This window comes from Rhinopithecus roxellana, chromosome 8 (assembly GCF_007565055.1).
Source record: "Rhinopithecus roxellana isolate Shanxi Qingling chromosome 8, ASM756505v1, whole genome shotgun sequence".
NCBI classification, from domain to species: domain Eukaryota; kingdom Metazoa; phylum Chordata; class Mammalia; order Primates; family Cercopithecidae; genus Rhinopithecus; species Rhinopithecus roxellana.
In genome coordinates this window covers 12,611,110-12,627,778 of record NC_044556.1, presented here as the reverse complement: position 1 = coordinate 12,627,778, position 16,669 = coordinate 12,611,110, and the positions used below count along the sequence as shown (strand labels likewise).

The 16,669-nt window shown below is 54.3% G+C and overlaps 1 protein-coding gene across 6 annotated transcripts in view; it reads left to right on the top strand.

The window, feature by feature from the left end:
* Positions 1 to 16,669, top strand: part of TLE2 (TLE family member 2, transcriptional corepressor) — a 46,291-nt gene that overhangs the window by 7,117 nt on the left and 22,505 nt on the right. The window contains exons 1-9 of one of the 6 annotated variants that reach the window (XM_030935451.1): positions 3,379 to 3,423; positions 4,022 to 4,098; positions 4,176 to 4,273; positions 4,591 to 4,654; positions 5,108 to 5,152; positions 8,679 to 8,741; positions 13,690 to 13,764; positions 13,998 to 14,181; positions 16,233 to 16,252. In XM_030935451.1, coding sequence (XP_030791311.1) covers positions 4,075 to 4,098; positions 4,176 to 4,273; positions 4,591 to 4,654; positions 5,108 to 5,152; positions 8,679 to 8,741; positions 13,690 to 13,764; positions 13,998 to 14,181; positions 16,233 to 16,252 — 573 coding nt within the window. In that variant the 5' untranslated portion in view covers positions 3,379 to 3,423; positions 4,022 to 4,074. Of the gene's footprint in view, positions 1 to 3,378; positions 3,424 to 3,698; positions 4,099 to 4,175; positions 4,274 to 4,590; positions 4,655 to 5,107; positions 5,153 to 8,678; positions 8,742 to 13,689; positions 13,765 to 13,997; positions 14,182 to 16,232; positions 16,253 to 16,669 lie in introns of those variants that run through there. The other 5 variants (XM_030935450.1, XM_030935455.1, XM_030935454.1 and 2 more) reach the window with 5 other exon arrangements.

Here is a 16,669-nt window from a genome sequence, read left to right as displayed (position 1 = left end):
CAGGAGAGCCCTGCAGAGGGAGGTGAGGCTGCTGTGAGCAAGTGTTGCGATGGAGGTGGAGAAGGAGCCACTGGGTTTCCAGAGCCAGGGGCTTTGGCAGAAGAGGGAAGATCTGGAGGGATGCGGTGGCTCACACCTGTATCCCAGCACTTGGGAGGCCGATGCGGGTGGATCAGCTGCCGGAAGATTGAGACCAGCCTGGCCTGGCCAACATGGTAAAACCCCGTCTCTACTAAAAATACAAAAATTAGCTGGGCGCGGTGGCTCACGCCTGTAATCCCAGCACTTTGGGAGGCCGAGGTGGGTGGATCACGAGGTCAGGAGATGGAGACCATCCTGGCTAACACGATGAAACCCTGTCTCTACTAAAAATACAAAAAATCAGCCGGGTGCAGTGGCGGGCGCCTGTAATCCCAGCTACTCAGGAGGCTGAGGCAGGAGAATGGCGTGAACTTGGGAGGCTGAACTTGTGGTACGCTGAGATGGTGCCACTGCACTGCAGCCTGGGTGAGAGAGCGAGACTCTGTCTCAGAAAAAAAAAAAAATTAGTCAGGCGTGGTGTGTGTCTGTAATCCCAGCTACCGGAGAGGCTGAGGCAGGAGAATCACTTGAACCTGGGAGGCGGAGGTTGCAGTGAGCCGAGATCTGTAATCCCAGCTACTTGGGAGGCTGAGGCAAGAGAATCGCTTGAATCTGGGAGGCGGAGGTTGCAGTCTGCCGAGATCATGCCACTGCACTCCAGCCTGGATGACAGCATGACTCTGTCTCAAACAAACAAACAAAAAAAAAACCAAGAAGGAAGATGTGGGGTGTGGACAGTTGCAGACAATGAGGACGGATGCCACTATGTGTGCTCAAGGTCCTGGCATGGGAGATGTTGGCCTCCCAGGGGAGTGAAACACCTGCTGGAAAGGGTTTGGAATCAGCACTTCACAGACCCCCAAGAACCTGGAATCACAGGCTCTTGGCAACGTGGAATGATGGCTCTCCCTGTTTGTGAGAATTTCTGAGCAGGGAATGAGGCCAGTGGTTTCTGGCTTTAGGCTGGTTATTGAGCACTTGCCGTGTGCCAGGCCCTGCAGGGACCTAGACAGGCTCAGTCCCTCCACAGCCTTCTTCGTGGTGAGGGAGACAAACAAGGACTCGAACAACCTCCGAGTAAACATACTCACATCCAAAACACACTGTGGGCTGGGCACGGTGGCTCAAGTCTGTAATCGCAGCACTTTGGGAGGCCAAGGCGGGTGGATCATCTGAGGTCAGGAGTTTGAGACCAGCCTGGCCAACATGGCAAAAGCCGATCCCTACTAAAAATATAAAAATTAGCCAGGCTTGGTGGTGGGTGCCTGTAATCCCAGCTACTTGGGATGCTGAGGCAGGAGAATCGCCTGAACCCAGAAGGCAGAGGTTGCAGCAGTGAGCTGAGATCGCACCACTGCACTCCAGAGACAATAAACAAAACGTGAAAAAAGAGATCATCAAGGGGAAAAGGGGGAGTTTTGTGCAGAACCTTGTGGGAAGAGAGACGAGTTTGGATTTGAGGACAATAGGGAGCCAGTGAGTACTATACACACACACACACACACACACACACACACACACACACACACACACACACACACACACACACTTGTATCTTTATCCCAGGCTCTCTCTTTTCCTCCCTTCCCAGAGCTGCCCAACCTCATCGTTCAGGTCTCATTTCCAAGGCTACCCTCCCCCAAGAGCCCTCTCCCAGACACCCCCGATAAGCAGGTTTCCTCTTGTTAATCTCTATCACTGGCCCCTAAACTCTTCCTCTGTCTATACAAATAGACCCATAATTATCAATCTGTGAATCTGCCTAGCCTGTCACTCACATCCCACAAACTCAGAGAGGGCAGGGATCTGTCTCCTTTATCCACCCTTATAATCCCAGTGCCTGGAAGGGTGCCTGGCACGTCGTAGGTGCTCCGTAAATATCTGTGGGCTGGAAAACGATGGCTTTAAATTTGATAAGGGCTTTTTTTTTTTTTTTTTTTTTTTTTTTTTTGAGACAAGGTCGTGTTCTGTCACCCAGGCTGGAGTGCAGTGATGTGATGTCTACTCATTGCAGCCTCGACCTCCTGGGGCTCAGGTATCTCCTGCCTCAGCCCCCCAACTAGCTGGGACTACAGGTGTGCACCACCATGCCTGGCTAATTATTTCTGCATTTTTTGGTAGAGATACAAAAAATGCAAACATTTATTTTGTATTGTCGCTGCGTTGTCCACACTGGTCTTGAACTCCTGGGCTCAAGCGATCCTCCCTCCTCAGCTTCCCAAAGTGCTGGGGCTAGAGGCATGACCCACCACTCTTGGCCCATTGACCTGGCCCGTTGACAAGGGCTCTTGTGCCCGTTACAAAAATGGGTGTTTGTAACCCTAACCCTTAGGTACCGTTAGGTGTTCGTTCATCTAAGGACACAGGTCCAAGCATGATCAAGGGGCATGGATTTTCCCCTGTTTTGTTCCCAGCTGTGCCCCAGTGTCTACTGCAGTGTGTGGTCCACAGTATGCACTCAGTACATGTTTGTTGATTGACTTTACGAACCTCTCCTGAGGTTTCTCCGGAGAGAATAAGAACTTCCCGGGTGGGCCTGAAGAATGCTGGCTGGATGTCTGTGGTTTCTGGTCGGGGCTGGAGCCTTTGCCCTGGGAGAGACTTGAGTCTGACGGCAGAGCTGTGGTTCTTCCAGTTCTAAGTGGGACATGGCCCCTGCCTTCAAGAAACCCAGTCTGAGAAGGGAGACAGCCCAGTCCACTGGTGATGGCAGTAGGAATACAATTCCTATCTGTGGAAGTTTGCTCTGTGTAGGGAAAGGCTGAGGGCGTTCATGCACCATCTCATGTAAGTGTAGTACCTAGTGCCGTGGCTCCCGCCCGTAATCCCAGCACTTTGGAAGGCCGAAGAGAGAGGAATGAGTCCAAGAGTTCAAGACCAGCCTGGGCAACATAGTGAGACACTCCCGCTCATCTCTGCAAAAAATTATAAAATTAACTGGGCATGGTGGTGCACACCTGTAGTCCCAGCTACTCGAGAAGCTGAGGGGGAAGGATCGCTTGAGCCCAGGAGTTCGAGGCTGCAGTGAGCCATGATCGCCCCACTGTACTCCAGCCTGGGCAACATAGTGAGACCCTATCTCTGCAAAAAATTAAACACTAAAGATCGTGCACCATCCCTGACCTTTTGCAGAGACTACTGAGGCCCCCAGAGGGTGAGGGCCCAGCCCGATCTGGGAGGCGGTGTTTGCTGTGAGATTCCCTTCCTGGCAGGGCTCCCTGCGAGCGAGCGCTTGGCAAGGCTGCGTCCTCCTGACCCTTCCATCTCAGCCCAATGTCACTTGCTCAGAAAAGCCATTTCCGACTCCAGAGGGGCCCCCGCCCTCCGCAAGCCCCCGCAACGGTGGGTAACGCGGTGTGAATTTCTTCACTGGTGTTTCTCCTCCCGCCCCTCCGGGAGGGGGTGGGGACCCTGTTTTGCGGCACTGGGCGCCTCCCCACTCGGCCTCAGTTTCCCCACAGGCCCAGGGACTGAAGGAAGGGGGCGGGTGCCCGGGGGCCGGGACGCGCGGGCGCGGAGAGGGGCGGCGCGCGCGGGAGTGGGCGCGGGGCGGGCCGCGGGTGCGTGGGGGCGGCGGCGCCACCTTAAGGCGGCTCAGCCCGCGGCTCCCGGCCGAGCCCCGCCGGAGGGAGGCGGCTCCGCGCGGGGCCCGCCGCCCGCGCCGCCGCCGCCGCCGCCGAAACCCGGCCGCGGCGCGCCCGACCTTCTGCGCCGGCTGCCGCGGCCGCCCTCGCCGCGCCCCCGCCCCGGCCGCTGCTCCCGCCCGCCCCGCTCGCCCTGCGCGCCCCGGCCCGGGGAGGGGCTCCCACGACCCCGGGCGCGCGCGCTTGGGGGCGCGCCAGGGACTCCAGGGTCCCTTGCCCCGCGCCGCCTCTCCCTCCTCCCTCTTTCTTCGGGCAGCCTCCCCCCCACCCCACTTCAGCCTCCCCCACTCTTGCAGCCTCCATATCATCAAGCTCTGGTGGCGCTTGGAGGGCTTCCCGGATCGGCAGGATGTACCCCCAGGGAAGGCACCCGGTGAGTGGGGGCTGCGGAGAGGGGGTCCCTGGTGTCCTGGAACTCAGACCCTGACGTCCCTCCCCAAACCCCCCCAGACCCCGCTCCAGTCCGGCCAGCCCTTCAAGTTCTCGATCTTGGAGATCTGCGACCGCATCAAAGAAGAATTCCAGTTTCTCCAGGCTCAGTACCACAGGTGAGGGGGGCCGCCCCGGGGGCCGCGGGAGTTCACCTGGGCGCGGGGCGGGGCCTCCGGGGTACGGGGCGGGGAGGAGGGGCTCCCGGGGCGCGGGAAAGGCCTCCAGGTGAAAGCGCAGGTGCAGAGGGGTCTGGGGACAGTCAGAGCTGGGGCATTGGGAGCCCAGGAAGGGGCGGGGAGGGACTGGGACAGGAGGTGCTGGGAGGAGGGAGGGAGTCTGTAAGGAAGTCGGGAGGGGGAGATCCAGCCCCTCACTTTGGAAGCCGGCCCACATGGGGCGGTTAGGAGCCCCTTGCCCTCTCTTTCCTTCCCAGCCTCAAGCTAGAATGTGAGAAGCTAGCCAGTGAGAAGACGGAAATGCAGCGACATTATGTCATGGTGAGGGCACTTATGATGCCAGGGTGCGGGGAGAGGCGGGCAGGGCTTTGAGCCACGGTGGACTCTGGGGTAGGTAGGTCCTTGCCCTTCTCCGAGCCTCATCTTCCCTGTCTGTACATTGGGCGGATTTGGGATTTCAAGGTCTCTCTCTCGGAGGGTCCACCCAGCTCCGGGAACAGGGAGACAGGGAGGACCCCTCGCCTGATGGGGCCAGGGCCTCTGGACGCTTCCTACCTGCCCTGCCTCTCTGGGGAGAGTAGAGGGGGCCCTTCCAGGCAGAACCCCGGCTTCCTCCTCTGGGCTTCTCCTCTGAGACCCCGTGGAGCTGGGGGTGCTCTGCGTCCTGCTGTGATCTCCCGAACCTGGGGGCTCTTGGAAGACCCTGGCATCACCTGTCTGGAGGAGGGCACCCATCTCCACTGCAGAGGTTCTTACTTGGTTTTTCCTTTTCAGTATTATGAGATGTCTTATGGGCTCAACATTGAAATGCATAAGCAGGTAACTGGGTTGGTGTTAAGCATGTTCAGGAGGGAGGGTGGGGTTCTGGAAGCCCTGGGAGGGACCCAGTGTGGGCAGCCAGGGCCACAGCAGACCTAGGGAACACGGGTCTCATCCTGAAATCTCCGCAGAGGTCACAGAGGGCCCATCTGGGACCAGGAAGGCACATTTCAGCCTCAAGGAAGGAAAATGAGTCCCAACTTCTGAAGACAGTAGCCAGCAGTTGGAGTGTCCAGCAGAGAGGCAGGCAGTGGGCAGGGGCCACCAGGCATCCCCATCAAGGAGGGCACATAGCAGAGGCAGGACAGCCAGGCCAGGGAGGCTGTGGAGGTGACTTCTGTCCTGGGAGGGGGCTGGATGACCACTCTTCGAGGTCCCTTTCAGCCCAGAGCGTCTGAAGTTTTGAAATGGACTCCAGGTTCTGTTCCTGCTTTGAAGCTTCTCAGACTGGTCTCAGTGTGATTGGCTGGAAGGTTCCGAGATTGTTCTCCAGGCCCTGAATTTGATGCCATGGTTCAGACTGTGACCCCACTTTTCCAAGATAGACCTCAAAACTCTGTGGCTGTCTTCAGGGCTTTGAGACTGACCCCAGTGCCATAAGGCTCTGAGCCTCTTCCAAAGCTTCTCAGTGTGATCCAAGGTTCTGAGGTAGACCTCAAGGTTCTGAGAGAGACCTCAAGGTTCTGAGATAGATCTCAAGGTTCTGAGATAGATCTCAAGGTTCTGAAATAGACCTAGGGTTCTGAGATTGACCTCAGGGTTCTGAGATAGACTTCAGGGTTCAGAGATAGACCTCAAGGTTCAGAGATTGACCTCAGGGTTCAGAGATAGACCTCAAGGTTCTGAGATAGACCTAGGGTTCTGAGATTGACCTCAAGGTTCTGAGATAGACTCAAATTTCTGAAATTGACCTCAGGGTTCTGAGATAGACCTCAAGGTTCAGAGATGGATCTCAAGGTTCTGAGATAGACCTAGGGTTCTGAGATTGACCTCAGGGTTCTGAGATAGACTTCAGGGTTCAGAGATAGACCTCAAGGTTCAGAGATTGACCTCAGGGTTCAGAGATAGACCTCAAGGTTCAGAGATTGACCTCAGGGTTCAGAGATAGACCTCAAGGTTCAGAGATTGACCTCAAGGTTCAGAGATAGACCTCAAGGTTCTGAGATAGACCTAGGGTTCTGAGATAGACCTCAACGTTCAGAGATAGACCTCAAGGTTCTGAGATAGACCTAGGGTTCTGAGATTGACCTCAGGGTTCTGAGATAGACTCAAATTTCTGAAATTGACCTCAGGTTCTGAGATGGACCTCAAGGTTCAGAGATAGACCTCAAGGTTCAGAGATTGACCTCAAGGTTCAGAGATAGACCTCAGGGTTCTGAGATAGACCTAGGGTTCTGAGATAGACCTCAAGGTTCAGAGATAGACCTCAACGCAACATCCTGAGATAGACCTCAGAGTTCAGAGGTAGACCTCAAGGTCCTGAGATAGACCTCAAAGTTCTGAGATAGACCTCAAGGTTCAGAGATAGCCCTCAGGGCTCTGAGATAGATTTCAGGGTTCTGAGATTGACTTCAGGGTTCTGAGATTGACCTGAAGGTTCAGAGATAGACCTCAGGGTTGTGAGACCTCAGGGTTGTGAGACAGACCTCAGGGTTCTGAGATTGTCTTATCTATGTGCTGAGATGTGTTAAAAGGTTCTGAGGCTGTTCCTAAACTTGTGATCTCAAGGTTCTGAGATAGACCCAAAGATTATTTTTTTTATTTTGAGATAAAAAATTTTTTTTTAATTTTAATTTTTTTTTTTTTTTTTTTTTTTTTTTTTTTTTTTTTTTTTTTTTTTTTTGAGGTGGAGTCTCGCTCTGTCGCCCAGGCTGGAGTGCAGTGGCCGGATCTCAGCTCACTGCAAGCTCCGCCTCCCGGGTTTACGCCATTCTCCCGCCTCAGCCTCCCAAGTAGCTGGGACTACAGGCGCCCACCACCACGCCCGGCTAGTTTTTGTATTTTTTAGTAGAGACGGGGTTTCACCGTGTTCGCCAGGATGGTCTCGATCTCCTGACCTCGTGATCCGCCCGTCTCGGCCTCCCAAAGTGCTGGGATTACAGGCTTGAGCCACCGCGCCCGGCTAATTTTAATTTTAATTTAAAATTTTTAATTTAAATTTGAGACGGAGTTTCACTCTTGTTGCCCAGGCTGGAGTGCAATGGCCCAATCTTCACTCACTGCAACCTCCAACTCCTGGGTTCAAGCGATTCTCCTGCCTCAGCCTCCTTAGTAGCTAGGATTACAGGCGCCTGCCACCATGCCTGGCTAATTTTTTGTATTTTTAGTAAAGACGGGGTTTCTCCATGTTGGCCAGGCTGGTCTCGAACTCCTGACCTCGGGTGATCCGCCTGCCTCGGCCTCCCAAAGTGCTGAGATTACAGGCGTGAGCCACCACACCCGGCCAATAGACCCAAAGATTCTAAAATTGACTTCAGTGGTCCATGCTTCACCCTGAGATCCTGAGACTGGCCAGTGGTTTGTAAAGGGATGAAAGGGGTCCCAAGCTTCTGAGCTTCACGGGCTCTTAGATTCTATCAGAATATTACGAATCAATGAGCAGAGCCTTGTATTGGGACTTCCTGGTGTCTGGAAAGGAGAAGGGGGTGGGCTGGGAGTGTGGGGTGCCTGGGGGTGCCCACCCTGGCATGCTTTCCTGCATGTGTGGGGGCTCTGTTGGTTCTGATATGGGTAGGAGGGGGCTTGTCTGCTGAAGCATGGCATGGTCGCATGGGTGCATGCAATAGATCCCCTTATGGGGGTGCAGGACACCCTGGGATCCCGGTTTCACCCTCCTGGTGGTAATAGGAGACACAGACTCCACCAGACACACAGCACACCTGTAACTCAGGCAGAGGCGAAGCCCGCGGCCATTGTATGCCGCCCCCTTCCCCACCCACGTGCCTTCTCCTCTGCTCAGCCTCTTTGAGGCACCTGGGCCCAGACCCTCTCCAGATGAAACCCTTCCCTTGAGTGTGGAGTGCTGAGATCTCCACCTGGAAGCAGCCTCAGCTGGTAGATCAGCCCTGGGAAGTGGAGGAGACCGAGAGGAGCCTTGCCTGGGAGAGATGTGGGCCCAGCCAGGGCTGGAATCTGGGACTCTGGGCGGAGGCCCCTTTCCTTTGTTTCAGCTGAGCCCAGCACCTCAGTGTCTGCATCTGAGTTGGGTTCCTGAGCATCTGCCTCTTGCAAATCCCTAGCGGGTGTACGTCTGGCAGGTGGTGTATCTGTGACTCCTAGGACCTCAGCCCTGGTCTTCCCAGCTCCAGGCCACCCTGGGACTCGCTCAGCTGAGCACACAGCCTGGTGGGGCTCTGAATCCCGCCTGCCTCGGCCCATGCCATGCTGGCCTGAGTTCCCCTTGTGCATCTGCGGGCGCCACCTCCCCAACCCTTCAGCTTTGCAAGCACCTGGTCCGCCTGGGAGTCCAGAGCTGGGTTGCAAATCTCTACCCCTCTCCAAGCTTCCTCTTGTTGCTTCCTGCCAGGCGGAGATTGTGAAGCGTCTGAGCGGTATCTGCGCTCAGATTATCCCCTTCCTGACCCAGGAGGTGAGTGAGCCTGGGGGTGGCGGGGAGGAGGGGAAGGGAGGGGCTAGGTCTGGGCCAGGACGCCCCAGGCACTGATTCTGCTGGGTAGCCTGCAGCACGGATAGAGACTGTTTTTTCTCACTGCAGTAGTCCAGCAGCCTGGAGGCCAGGCATCCAGCTGGGGCAGGGGCTGCAGGGATGGAGGGAGGTGTTGGCTGAGGGTGAGGACTGGGGTCTTTTTTCCACCGTGATGGGAAGCAAGGTGTGGAGCTGACTCCCTCAAGCCCTGCAAGTGGGCTGCCTGGGTCTGAATCCTGGCTGTGTGGCCTCAGGCAGGACACATGTCTCTCTGTTTTTGCAGTAGCGTAGGTGTGAGGGTGAGATGAGCTCATACACCCAGGGGCCTGAAGACGATGGGTCCGCTTACTCAGCACCCGATGAAAGTTACCCCTGCCGTCGTGCTAGGAGAAATCACAGAGGAACAAACCCTGGGTGATCCACTCCTAGGAGGTCCTAGGGTTGTCAGGTTCACTGAGACAGAAAGCAGATTGGGGGGTGCCAGGGGGTGGGGAGGGGACTGGGAGTGAGTGTTTCATGGGGACAGAAATTCAGTTTGGGAAGATGGGAAAATTCTGGAGATGGTGCTGGTGACGGCTGCACGACCGTGTGTGTGCTTTACACTGCTGAGCTGTGCACTTACAAATGATTAAAATGGCCTGTAATCTGGCCGGGCGCCGTGGCTCACGCCTGTAATCCTAAGATTTTGGGAGACTGAGGCAGATGGATCACCAGAGGTCGGGAGTTTGAGACCAGCCTGTCCAACATGGTGAAACCCTGTCTCTGCTAAAACTTAAAAAAAAAAAAAAAATTAGCTGGGCATGGTGGTGTGTGCCTATAGTCCCAGCTACTCGGGATGCTGAGGCAGGAGAATAGAATTGCTTGAACTCGGGAGGCGGAGGTTGCAGTGAGTAGAGATTGTGCCACTGCACTCTAGTCTGGGTGACAGAGTTGGACTCCGTCTCAAAAAAAAAAAAAAAAAAAAAAGTTAGCTCTTCTGAGAGTGCCCCAGGTTCCTTTCAGCCTTTGCACAGTCCCTGTTTATTTTTTCTTTCTTCCTTCCTTCCTCTCATTCTCCCCCCCTCTCTCTCTCTTTCTCCCTCTCTCTCTCTCTCTTTCCTTTCTTTCTTTCTTTCGAGATGGATTCTTGCTCTGTTGCCCGGGCTGGAGTGCAGTGGCACGATCTCAGCTCACTGCAACCTCTGCCTCCCGGTTTCAAGTGATTCTTCCACCTCAGCCTCCTGAGTAGTTGGGATTATAGGCACCCGCCATTATGCTGGCTAGTTTTTGCTTTTTTTTTTTTTTTTTTTTTTTGAGACGGAGTCTCGCTCCGTCGCCCAGGCTGGAGTGCATTGGCCGGATCTCAGCTCACTGCAAGCTCCGCCCCCCGGGTTTACGCCATTCTCCTGCCTCAGCCTCCCGAGTAGCTGGGACTACAGGCGCCCGCCACCTCGCCCGGCTAGTTTTTTTGTATTTTTTAGTAGAGACGGGGTTTCACCGTGTTAGCCAGGATGGTCTCGATCTCCTGACCTCATGATCCACCCGTCTCGGCCTCCCAAAGTGCTGGGATTACAGGCTTGAGCCACCGCGCCCGGCCTAGTTTTTGCATTTTTGTAGAGGGGGGGGATTTCACCATGTTGGCCAGGCTGGTCTTGAACTCCTGACCTCAGGTGATCCATCCTCCTCGGCCTCCCAAAGTGCTAGGATTACAGGTGTGAGCCACCACGCCTGGCCTAAAAAAAATTTTTTTTTTTTTTTACAAAAATTAGCCGGGCGTGGTGGCAGGTGCCTGTAATCCCAGCTATTCGAGAGGCTGAGGCAGGAGAATTGCTTGAACCTGGGAGGCGGAGGTTAGCGTGAGCTGAGATCACACCACTGCATTTCAGTCCGGGCGACAGAGCAAGACTCTGGCTCAAATAAGAGTGTGTGTGTGTGTGTGTGTGTGTGTGTGTGTGTGTGTGTGTGTGTATATGTATGTAGTAATAGAGAGGGGGTCTCACCATGTTGCCCAGGCTGGTCTCCAACTCTTGGACTCACGTAATCCTCCCACTCTGGAGTCCTAAAGTACTGGGATTACAAGCATGAGCCACTGCACCTGGCCTGGAATCTATTAAATTAATTTTATATTTAAATTTATATTTAGGCACGGTGGCTCAAACCTGAAATACCAGCACTTTGGGAGGCTGAGGGGGGCAAATGACTTGAGATCAGGGGTTCAAGACCAGCCTGGTCAACATGGCAAAACCCCATCTCTACTAAAAGTATGAAAATTAGTCAGGCGTGGTGGTGGGTGCTTGTAATCTCAGCTACTTGGGAGGCTGAGGCAGGAGAATTGCCTGAACCTGGGAGGCGGAGGCTGCAGTGAGCCAAGATCATGCCACTGCACTCCAGCCTGGGCAAGAGTGAGACTATGTCTCAAAAAAGTAAAAATAAAAATAAGCCTATTAAATTTATTTTATATTTAAATTTATATTCACTTCAATTTAATAAAATTAAGCATTCTATTCATCAGTTGCACCAGCCACATGTCAAATGCCCGGTGACCACACACATGTCCAATGGCTTCTGTGTGGAACAGCAAAGATACAACATTTTATTTATTTATTTATTTATTTTTTGAGACTGAGTCTCACTCTGTTGCCCAGGTTGGAGTGCATGGCACAATCTTGGTTCACTGCAACCTCTGGCTCCCAGGTTCAAGCAATTCTCCTGCCTCAGCCTCCCAAGTAGCTGGGATTACAGGCACGCGTAACCACGCCTGACTAATTTTTGTATTTTTAGTAGAGATGGGGTTTCACCATGTGGGTCAGGTTGGTCTCGAACTCCTGATCTCGTGATCCGCCCACCTCAGCCTCCCAAAGTGCTGGGATTACAGGCGTGAGCCACCGCCGCCCGGCCGCCTTTTTTTTTTTTTTTTTTTTTTTGAGACTGAGTCTCACTCTCGCTCAGGCTGGAGTGCAGTGGCGCAATCTTAGCTCACTGCAAGCTCTGCCTCCTGGGTTCAAGTGATTCTCCTGCATCAGCCTCATGAGTAGGTGGGATTATAGGCAGCCGCCACCATGTCTGGCTAATTTTTTTGTATTTTTAGTAGAGATGGGGTTTCACCATGTTGGCCAGGCTAGTCTTGAACTCCTGACCTCCAGGTGATCCACCTGCCTTGGTCTCCCAAAGTGCTGGGATTACAGGTGTGAGCTGCCGCGACGACCGGCCCAGATAGAACATATTCTTGTGGCAGAGTCCCGCAGCTCTGAAAGCTGAACGCGCTGCCGCCACCCACCACATCATGGAAGAAGCTTAAAATGTTATGCTGAGAGAGGCCAGACACCAAAGAGAACGCAGGGAATGAGCCCACAATGTAGTTCAAAACGGACAAATCCAAGCAGGTTTAGGAAGGCAATCGTAGGAGGCAGAATTACAGAGAAAAACAAAGAAATTATTGTCATGAAAGTGGAGAAGGGAGGGTGTTTTGATGGCAGGGAGTGTAGGGGCCCCCTGGAGTCTGGTACTTTCTATTCCTTAACCTAGGAGAGTCCATGGTACTGATTTATCACATTGGTTTTTTTTTTTAAAACCACCAGAAGACGTGTGTGGTTGTCACAACTGGGGGGTGCCCCTGGCATTGGAGTGGGTGGAGGCCAAGGGTGCTGCTCAGCCCCCTGCAGTGTCCGGAACGGCCCTGCCCCAGAGAATGATCCAGCCCCAAATGTCTTCAATGCCCTGAAGGAGAGACTATGATTTGTATTTTTTTTTTTTTTTTTTTTTTTTTGAGGCGGAGTCTTGCTCTGTCGCCCAGGCTGGAGTGCAGTGGCCGGATCTCAGCTCACTGCAAGCTCCGCCTCCTGGGTTTACACCATTCTCCTGCCTCAGCCTCCCAAGTAGCTGGGACTACAGACGCCCGCCACCTCGCCCGGCTAGTTTTTGTATTTTTTAGTAGAGACGGGGTTTCACCGTGTTCGCCAGGATGGTCTCGATCTCCTGACCTCGTGATCCGCCCGTCTCGGCCTCCCAAAGTGCTGGGATTACAGGCTTGAGCCACCGCGCCCGGCCTGATTTGTATTTTTTTAAATTTTATTTTTGAGATAGAGTCTCGCTCTGTCACCAGGCCGGAGTGCAGTGAGACAGTCTTGGCTCACTGCAACTTCCACATCCTGGGTTCAAGCAATTCTCCTGCCTCAGCCTCCCGAGCAACTGGGATTACAGGCATACACCACCATGCCAGGCTAATTTTTGTATTTTTAGTAGAGACGGGGTTTCACCATGTTGGCCAGGCTGGTCTCCAACTCCTGGCCTCAGGTGATCCGCCCACCTTGGCCTCCCACAGTGCTGGGATTCCAGGCGTGAACCGCCGCGCCCAGCCTCATTTGTAATAATTCTAACTGCAGTTAGGTTTCATTTCTTTCTCCATGTGCTTATTTCAAAATTCCAAAAGGAAAGGGAGAGAGTGAGAGGGAAAAAGATAAAAGAGAAATGGGGGCCGGGCGCGGTGGCTCAAGCCTGTAATCCCAGCATTTTGGGAGGCCGAGATGGGCGGATCGAAAGGTCAGGAGATCGAGATCATCCTGGCTAATACGGTGAAACCCCGTCTCTATTAAAGAACACAAAAAACTAGCCGGGCGACGAGGCGGGCGCCTGTAGTCCCAGCTACTCGGGAGGCTGAGGCAGGAGAATGGCGTAAACCTCGGAGGCGGAGCTTGCAGTGAGCTGAGATCCGGCCACCGCACTCCAGCCTGGGCGACAGAGCCAGACTCCGTCTCAAAAAAATAAAAAAATTAAAAAAAAAAAAAGAGAAATGGGAAGTACTGGGGCAAAGATGAGAGGGTGGCAGGGAGAGGTCAGGCCCCCAAGGGCACCGCTAGCGCTAGCGTGAGCAGGGGCTCAGTGTACCCTCTACCTGGTCCCTTCCACCCGCCAGCATCAGCAGCAGGTGCTCCAGGCCGTAGAGCGTGCCAAGCAGGTCACCGTGGGGGAACTGAACAGCCTCATCGGGGTGAGTCTCTCCAGCCCCTGCCCTGCCATGGGGAGACACCCACTCCCAGGTGCCTGGCACCCGCCCAGGACGTGTTAAAGCTGGGGGTGGTGTGTGGGCTTTGGCTCCAGCAGTCCTGAGAATCCCAGGGGCACACTCTGTGCTTGGCTCCCGTCCCCTGTGTCTACCTCTTGGCCTGGGGACTGCTGGGCTCCCGCTGCCCCCCGCCCCGGCCCATCCTGCCTCCTTTCTAGCAGCAGCAGCTCCAGCCGCTGTCCCACCACGCACCCCCTGTGCCCCTCACCCCCCGCCCAGCCGGGCTGGTGGGTGGCAGTGCTACGGGGCTGCTCGCCCTGTCCGGAGCCCTGGCTGCCCAGGCTCAGCTGGCTGCGGCTGTCAAGGAGGACCGTGCGGGCGTGGAGGCCGAGGGGTCCAGAGGTGAGTGGGCAGCGTGAGGTGGCATTGGCTGGGGGGATGGGGCTGGGGAGGAGGACTGGAAGGCCAGGGCAGCAAAAGACATCAGCGTGAGGGGATGCGGTGGCTCACACCTGTAATCCCAACACTTTGGGAGGCTGAGGCGAGAGGATCACTTGAGCCCAGGAGTTCATGACCAGCCTGGGCAACAGAGCGAGACCCCATCTCTAAAAATATTTTAAAAATTAGCTGGGTGTGGTGGTGCACACTTGTAACCCCAGCTACTCAGGAGGCTGAGCTGGGAGGATCACTTGAGGCCAGGAGTTAGAGGCCAGCCTGAGCAACATAGCGAGATGCCATCTCCATGAAAAATTTAAAAATTAGGCCAGGCACAGTGGCTCAAGCCTGTAATCCCAGCACTTTGGGAGGCCGAGATGGGCGGATCACGAGGTCAGGAGATCGAGACCATCCTGGCTAACATGGTGAAACCCTGTCTCTACTAAAAATACAAAAAAAAAAAAAAACTAGCCGGGCGTGGTGGCGGGCGCCTGTAGTCCCAGCTACTCGGAGGCTGAGGCAGGAGAATGGCGTGAACCCGGGAGGCGGAGCTTGCAGTGAGCCGAGATCGCGCCACTGCACTCCAGCCTGGGCGACACAGCGAGACTCCATCTCAAAAAATAAATAAATAAAATAAATAAATAAAAATTAGCCAAGCATAGGCTGGGCATGGTGGCTTATGCCTGTAATCCCAGCACTTTGAGAGGCCAAGGTGGCTGGATCACCTGAGGCCAGGAGTTCGAGAGCAGCCTGGCCAACATGGGGAAACCCCCATCTCTACTAAAAATACAAAAAAAATTAGGCGAGAGTGGTGGTGGGTGCCTGTAATCCCAGCTCCTCGGGAGGCTGAGGCAGGAGAATCACTTGAACCTGGGAGGCGGAGGTTGCAGTGAGCCAAGATTATGCCATTGCACTCCAGCCTGGGTGACAGAGTGAGACTCTGTCTCAAAAAATTAAAAAATAAAAATAAGTAACCAGGCATGGTGGTTCACGCCTGTAATCCCAGCACTCTGGGAGGCCAAGGTGGGTGGATCACCTGAAGTCAGGAGTTTGAGACCAGCCTGGTCAACGTGGTGAAACCTCATCTCTACTAAAAATACAAAAATTAGCTGGGCGTGGTTGTGGGTGCCTGTAATCTTAGCTACTCAGGCTGAGGCAAGAGAATTGCTTAAACCTGGGAGGCAGAGGTTGCAGTGAGCCGAGTTCAGCCTAGGCAACTGAGCGAGACTCCATCTCATTTATAAGTAAATAAATGCCAAGCATGATGGCATGCACCTGGATGGAGTCCCAGCTACTCGAGAGACTGAGATAGGACAATTACTTGAGCCCGGGAGGTCGAGGCTGCAGTGAACTGTGACTGAGCCACTGCACTCCAGCCTGGGCAACAGAGCAAGACCCCATCTTTTGAAGTGTGAGGGGATGGGCTAGGCGTGGTGGCTCTCGCCTGTAATCCCAACATTTTGGGAGGCCAAGACGGGCGGATCACGAGCTCAGGAGATCGAGACCATCCTGGCTAACACGGTGAAACCCCATCTCTAATAAAAAATACAATAGCCAGGCGAGGTGGTGGGCGCCTATAGTCCGAGCTACCAGGAGGCTGAGGCAGGAGAATGGCGTGAACCCAGGAGGCGGAGCTTGCAGTGAACTGAGATCAGGCCACTGCACTCCAGCCTGGGTGACAGAGCAAGACTGTCTACAGATAAATAAATAAATAAATAAATAAATAAATAAATAAATAAATAAGTGTGAGGGGATGAATGAGAGTGGCTGCAAGGCCTTAGGGTTCACCATTACCCCTGGTGTGCTGTGTGCCTTGGGGCAAGTCACTGCCCCTCTCTGGGCATTGATCTGAATGCAGGGGAGGGGTAGTCCACCACTTGCAAGGGTGTTGGAAGGATAGGGTGACTCTGGGTGGGGTGGTGGGGGCAGGGGCTTTATAAACTGTGGAGGGCGGTACCCTCTGGATACAAACACCTCATTCTTTCTCCTTTCTCTTGATCTCATTTCCAATCTGCCAGTGGAGAGAGCCCCGAGCAGGGTAAGTGAGTGTCGCCCTGGGACTCTCTTTATATTCTTGGGAGGGCGACGCTGGTTCTGAGCCGATGGGGGCCTCAGAATGAGACCTAGGCTGAGCGTGGTGGCTCACGCCTGTGATCCCAGCACATTGGTAGGCAGAGGTAGGAGAATCATTTGAGGCCAGGAGTTTGAGACCAGCCTGAGCAACATGGCAAAATCCCGTCTCTACAGAAAAATACAAAATGTTAGCTGGGTGTGGTGGTCCATGCCTGTTGTGTCAGCTACTTGGGAGGCTGAGGTGGGAGGTTCGCTTGAGCCCAGAAGGCCAAGGCGGCAGGGAGCTGTGATTGCACCACTGCATTCCAGCCTGGGTGACAGAGGAAGACCCTGTCTCAATAAAAAGAAAAAAATAAAAAGCCAGATGTAGGCGCTGATGTCT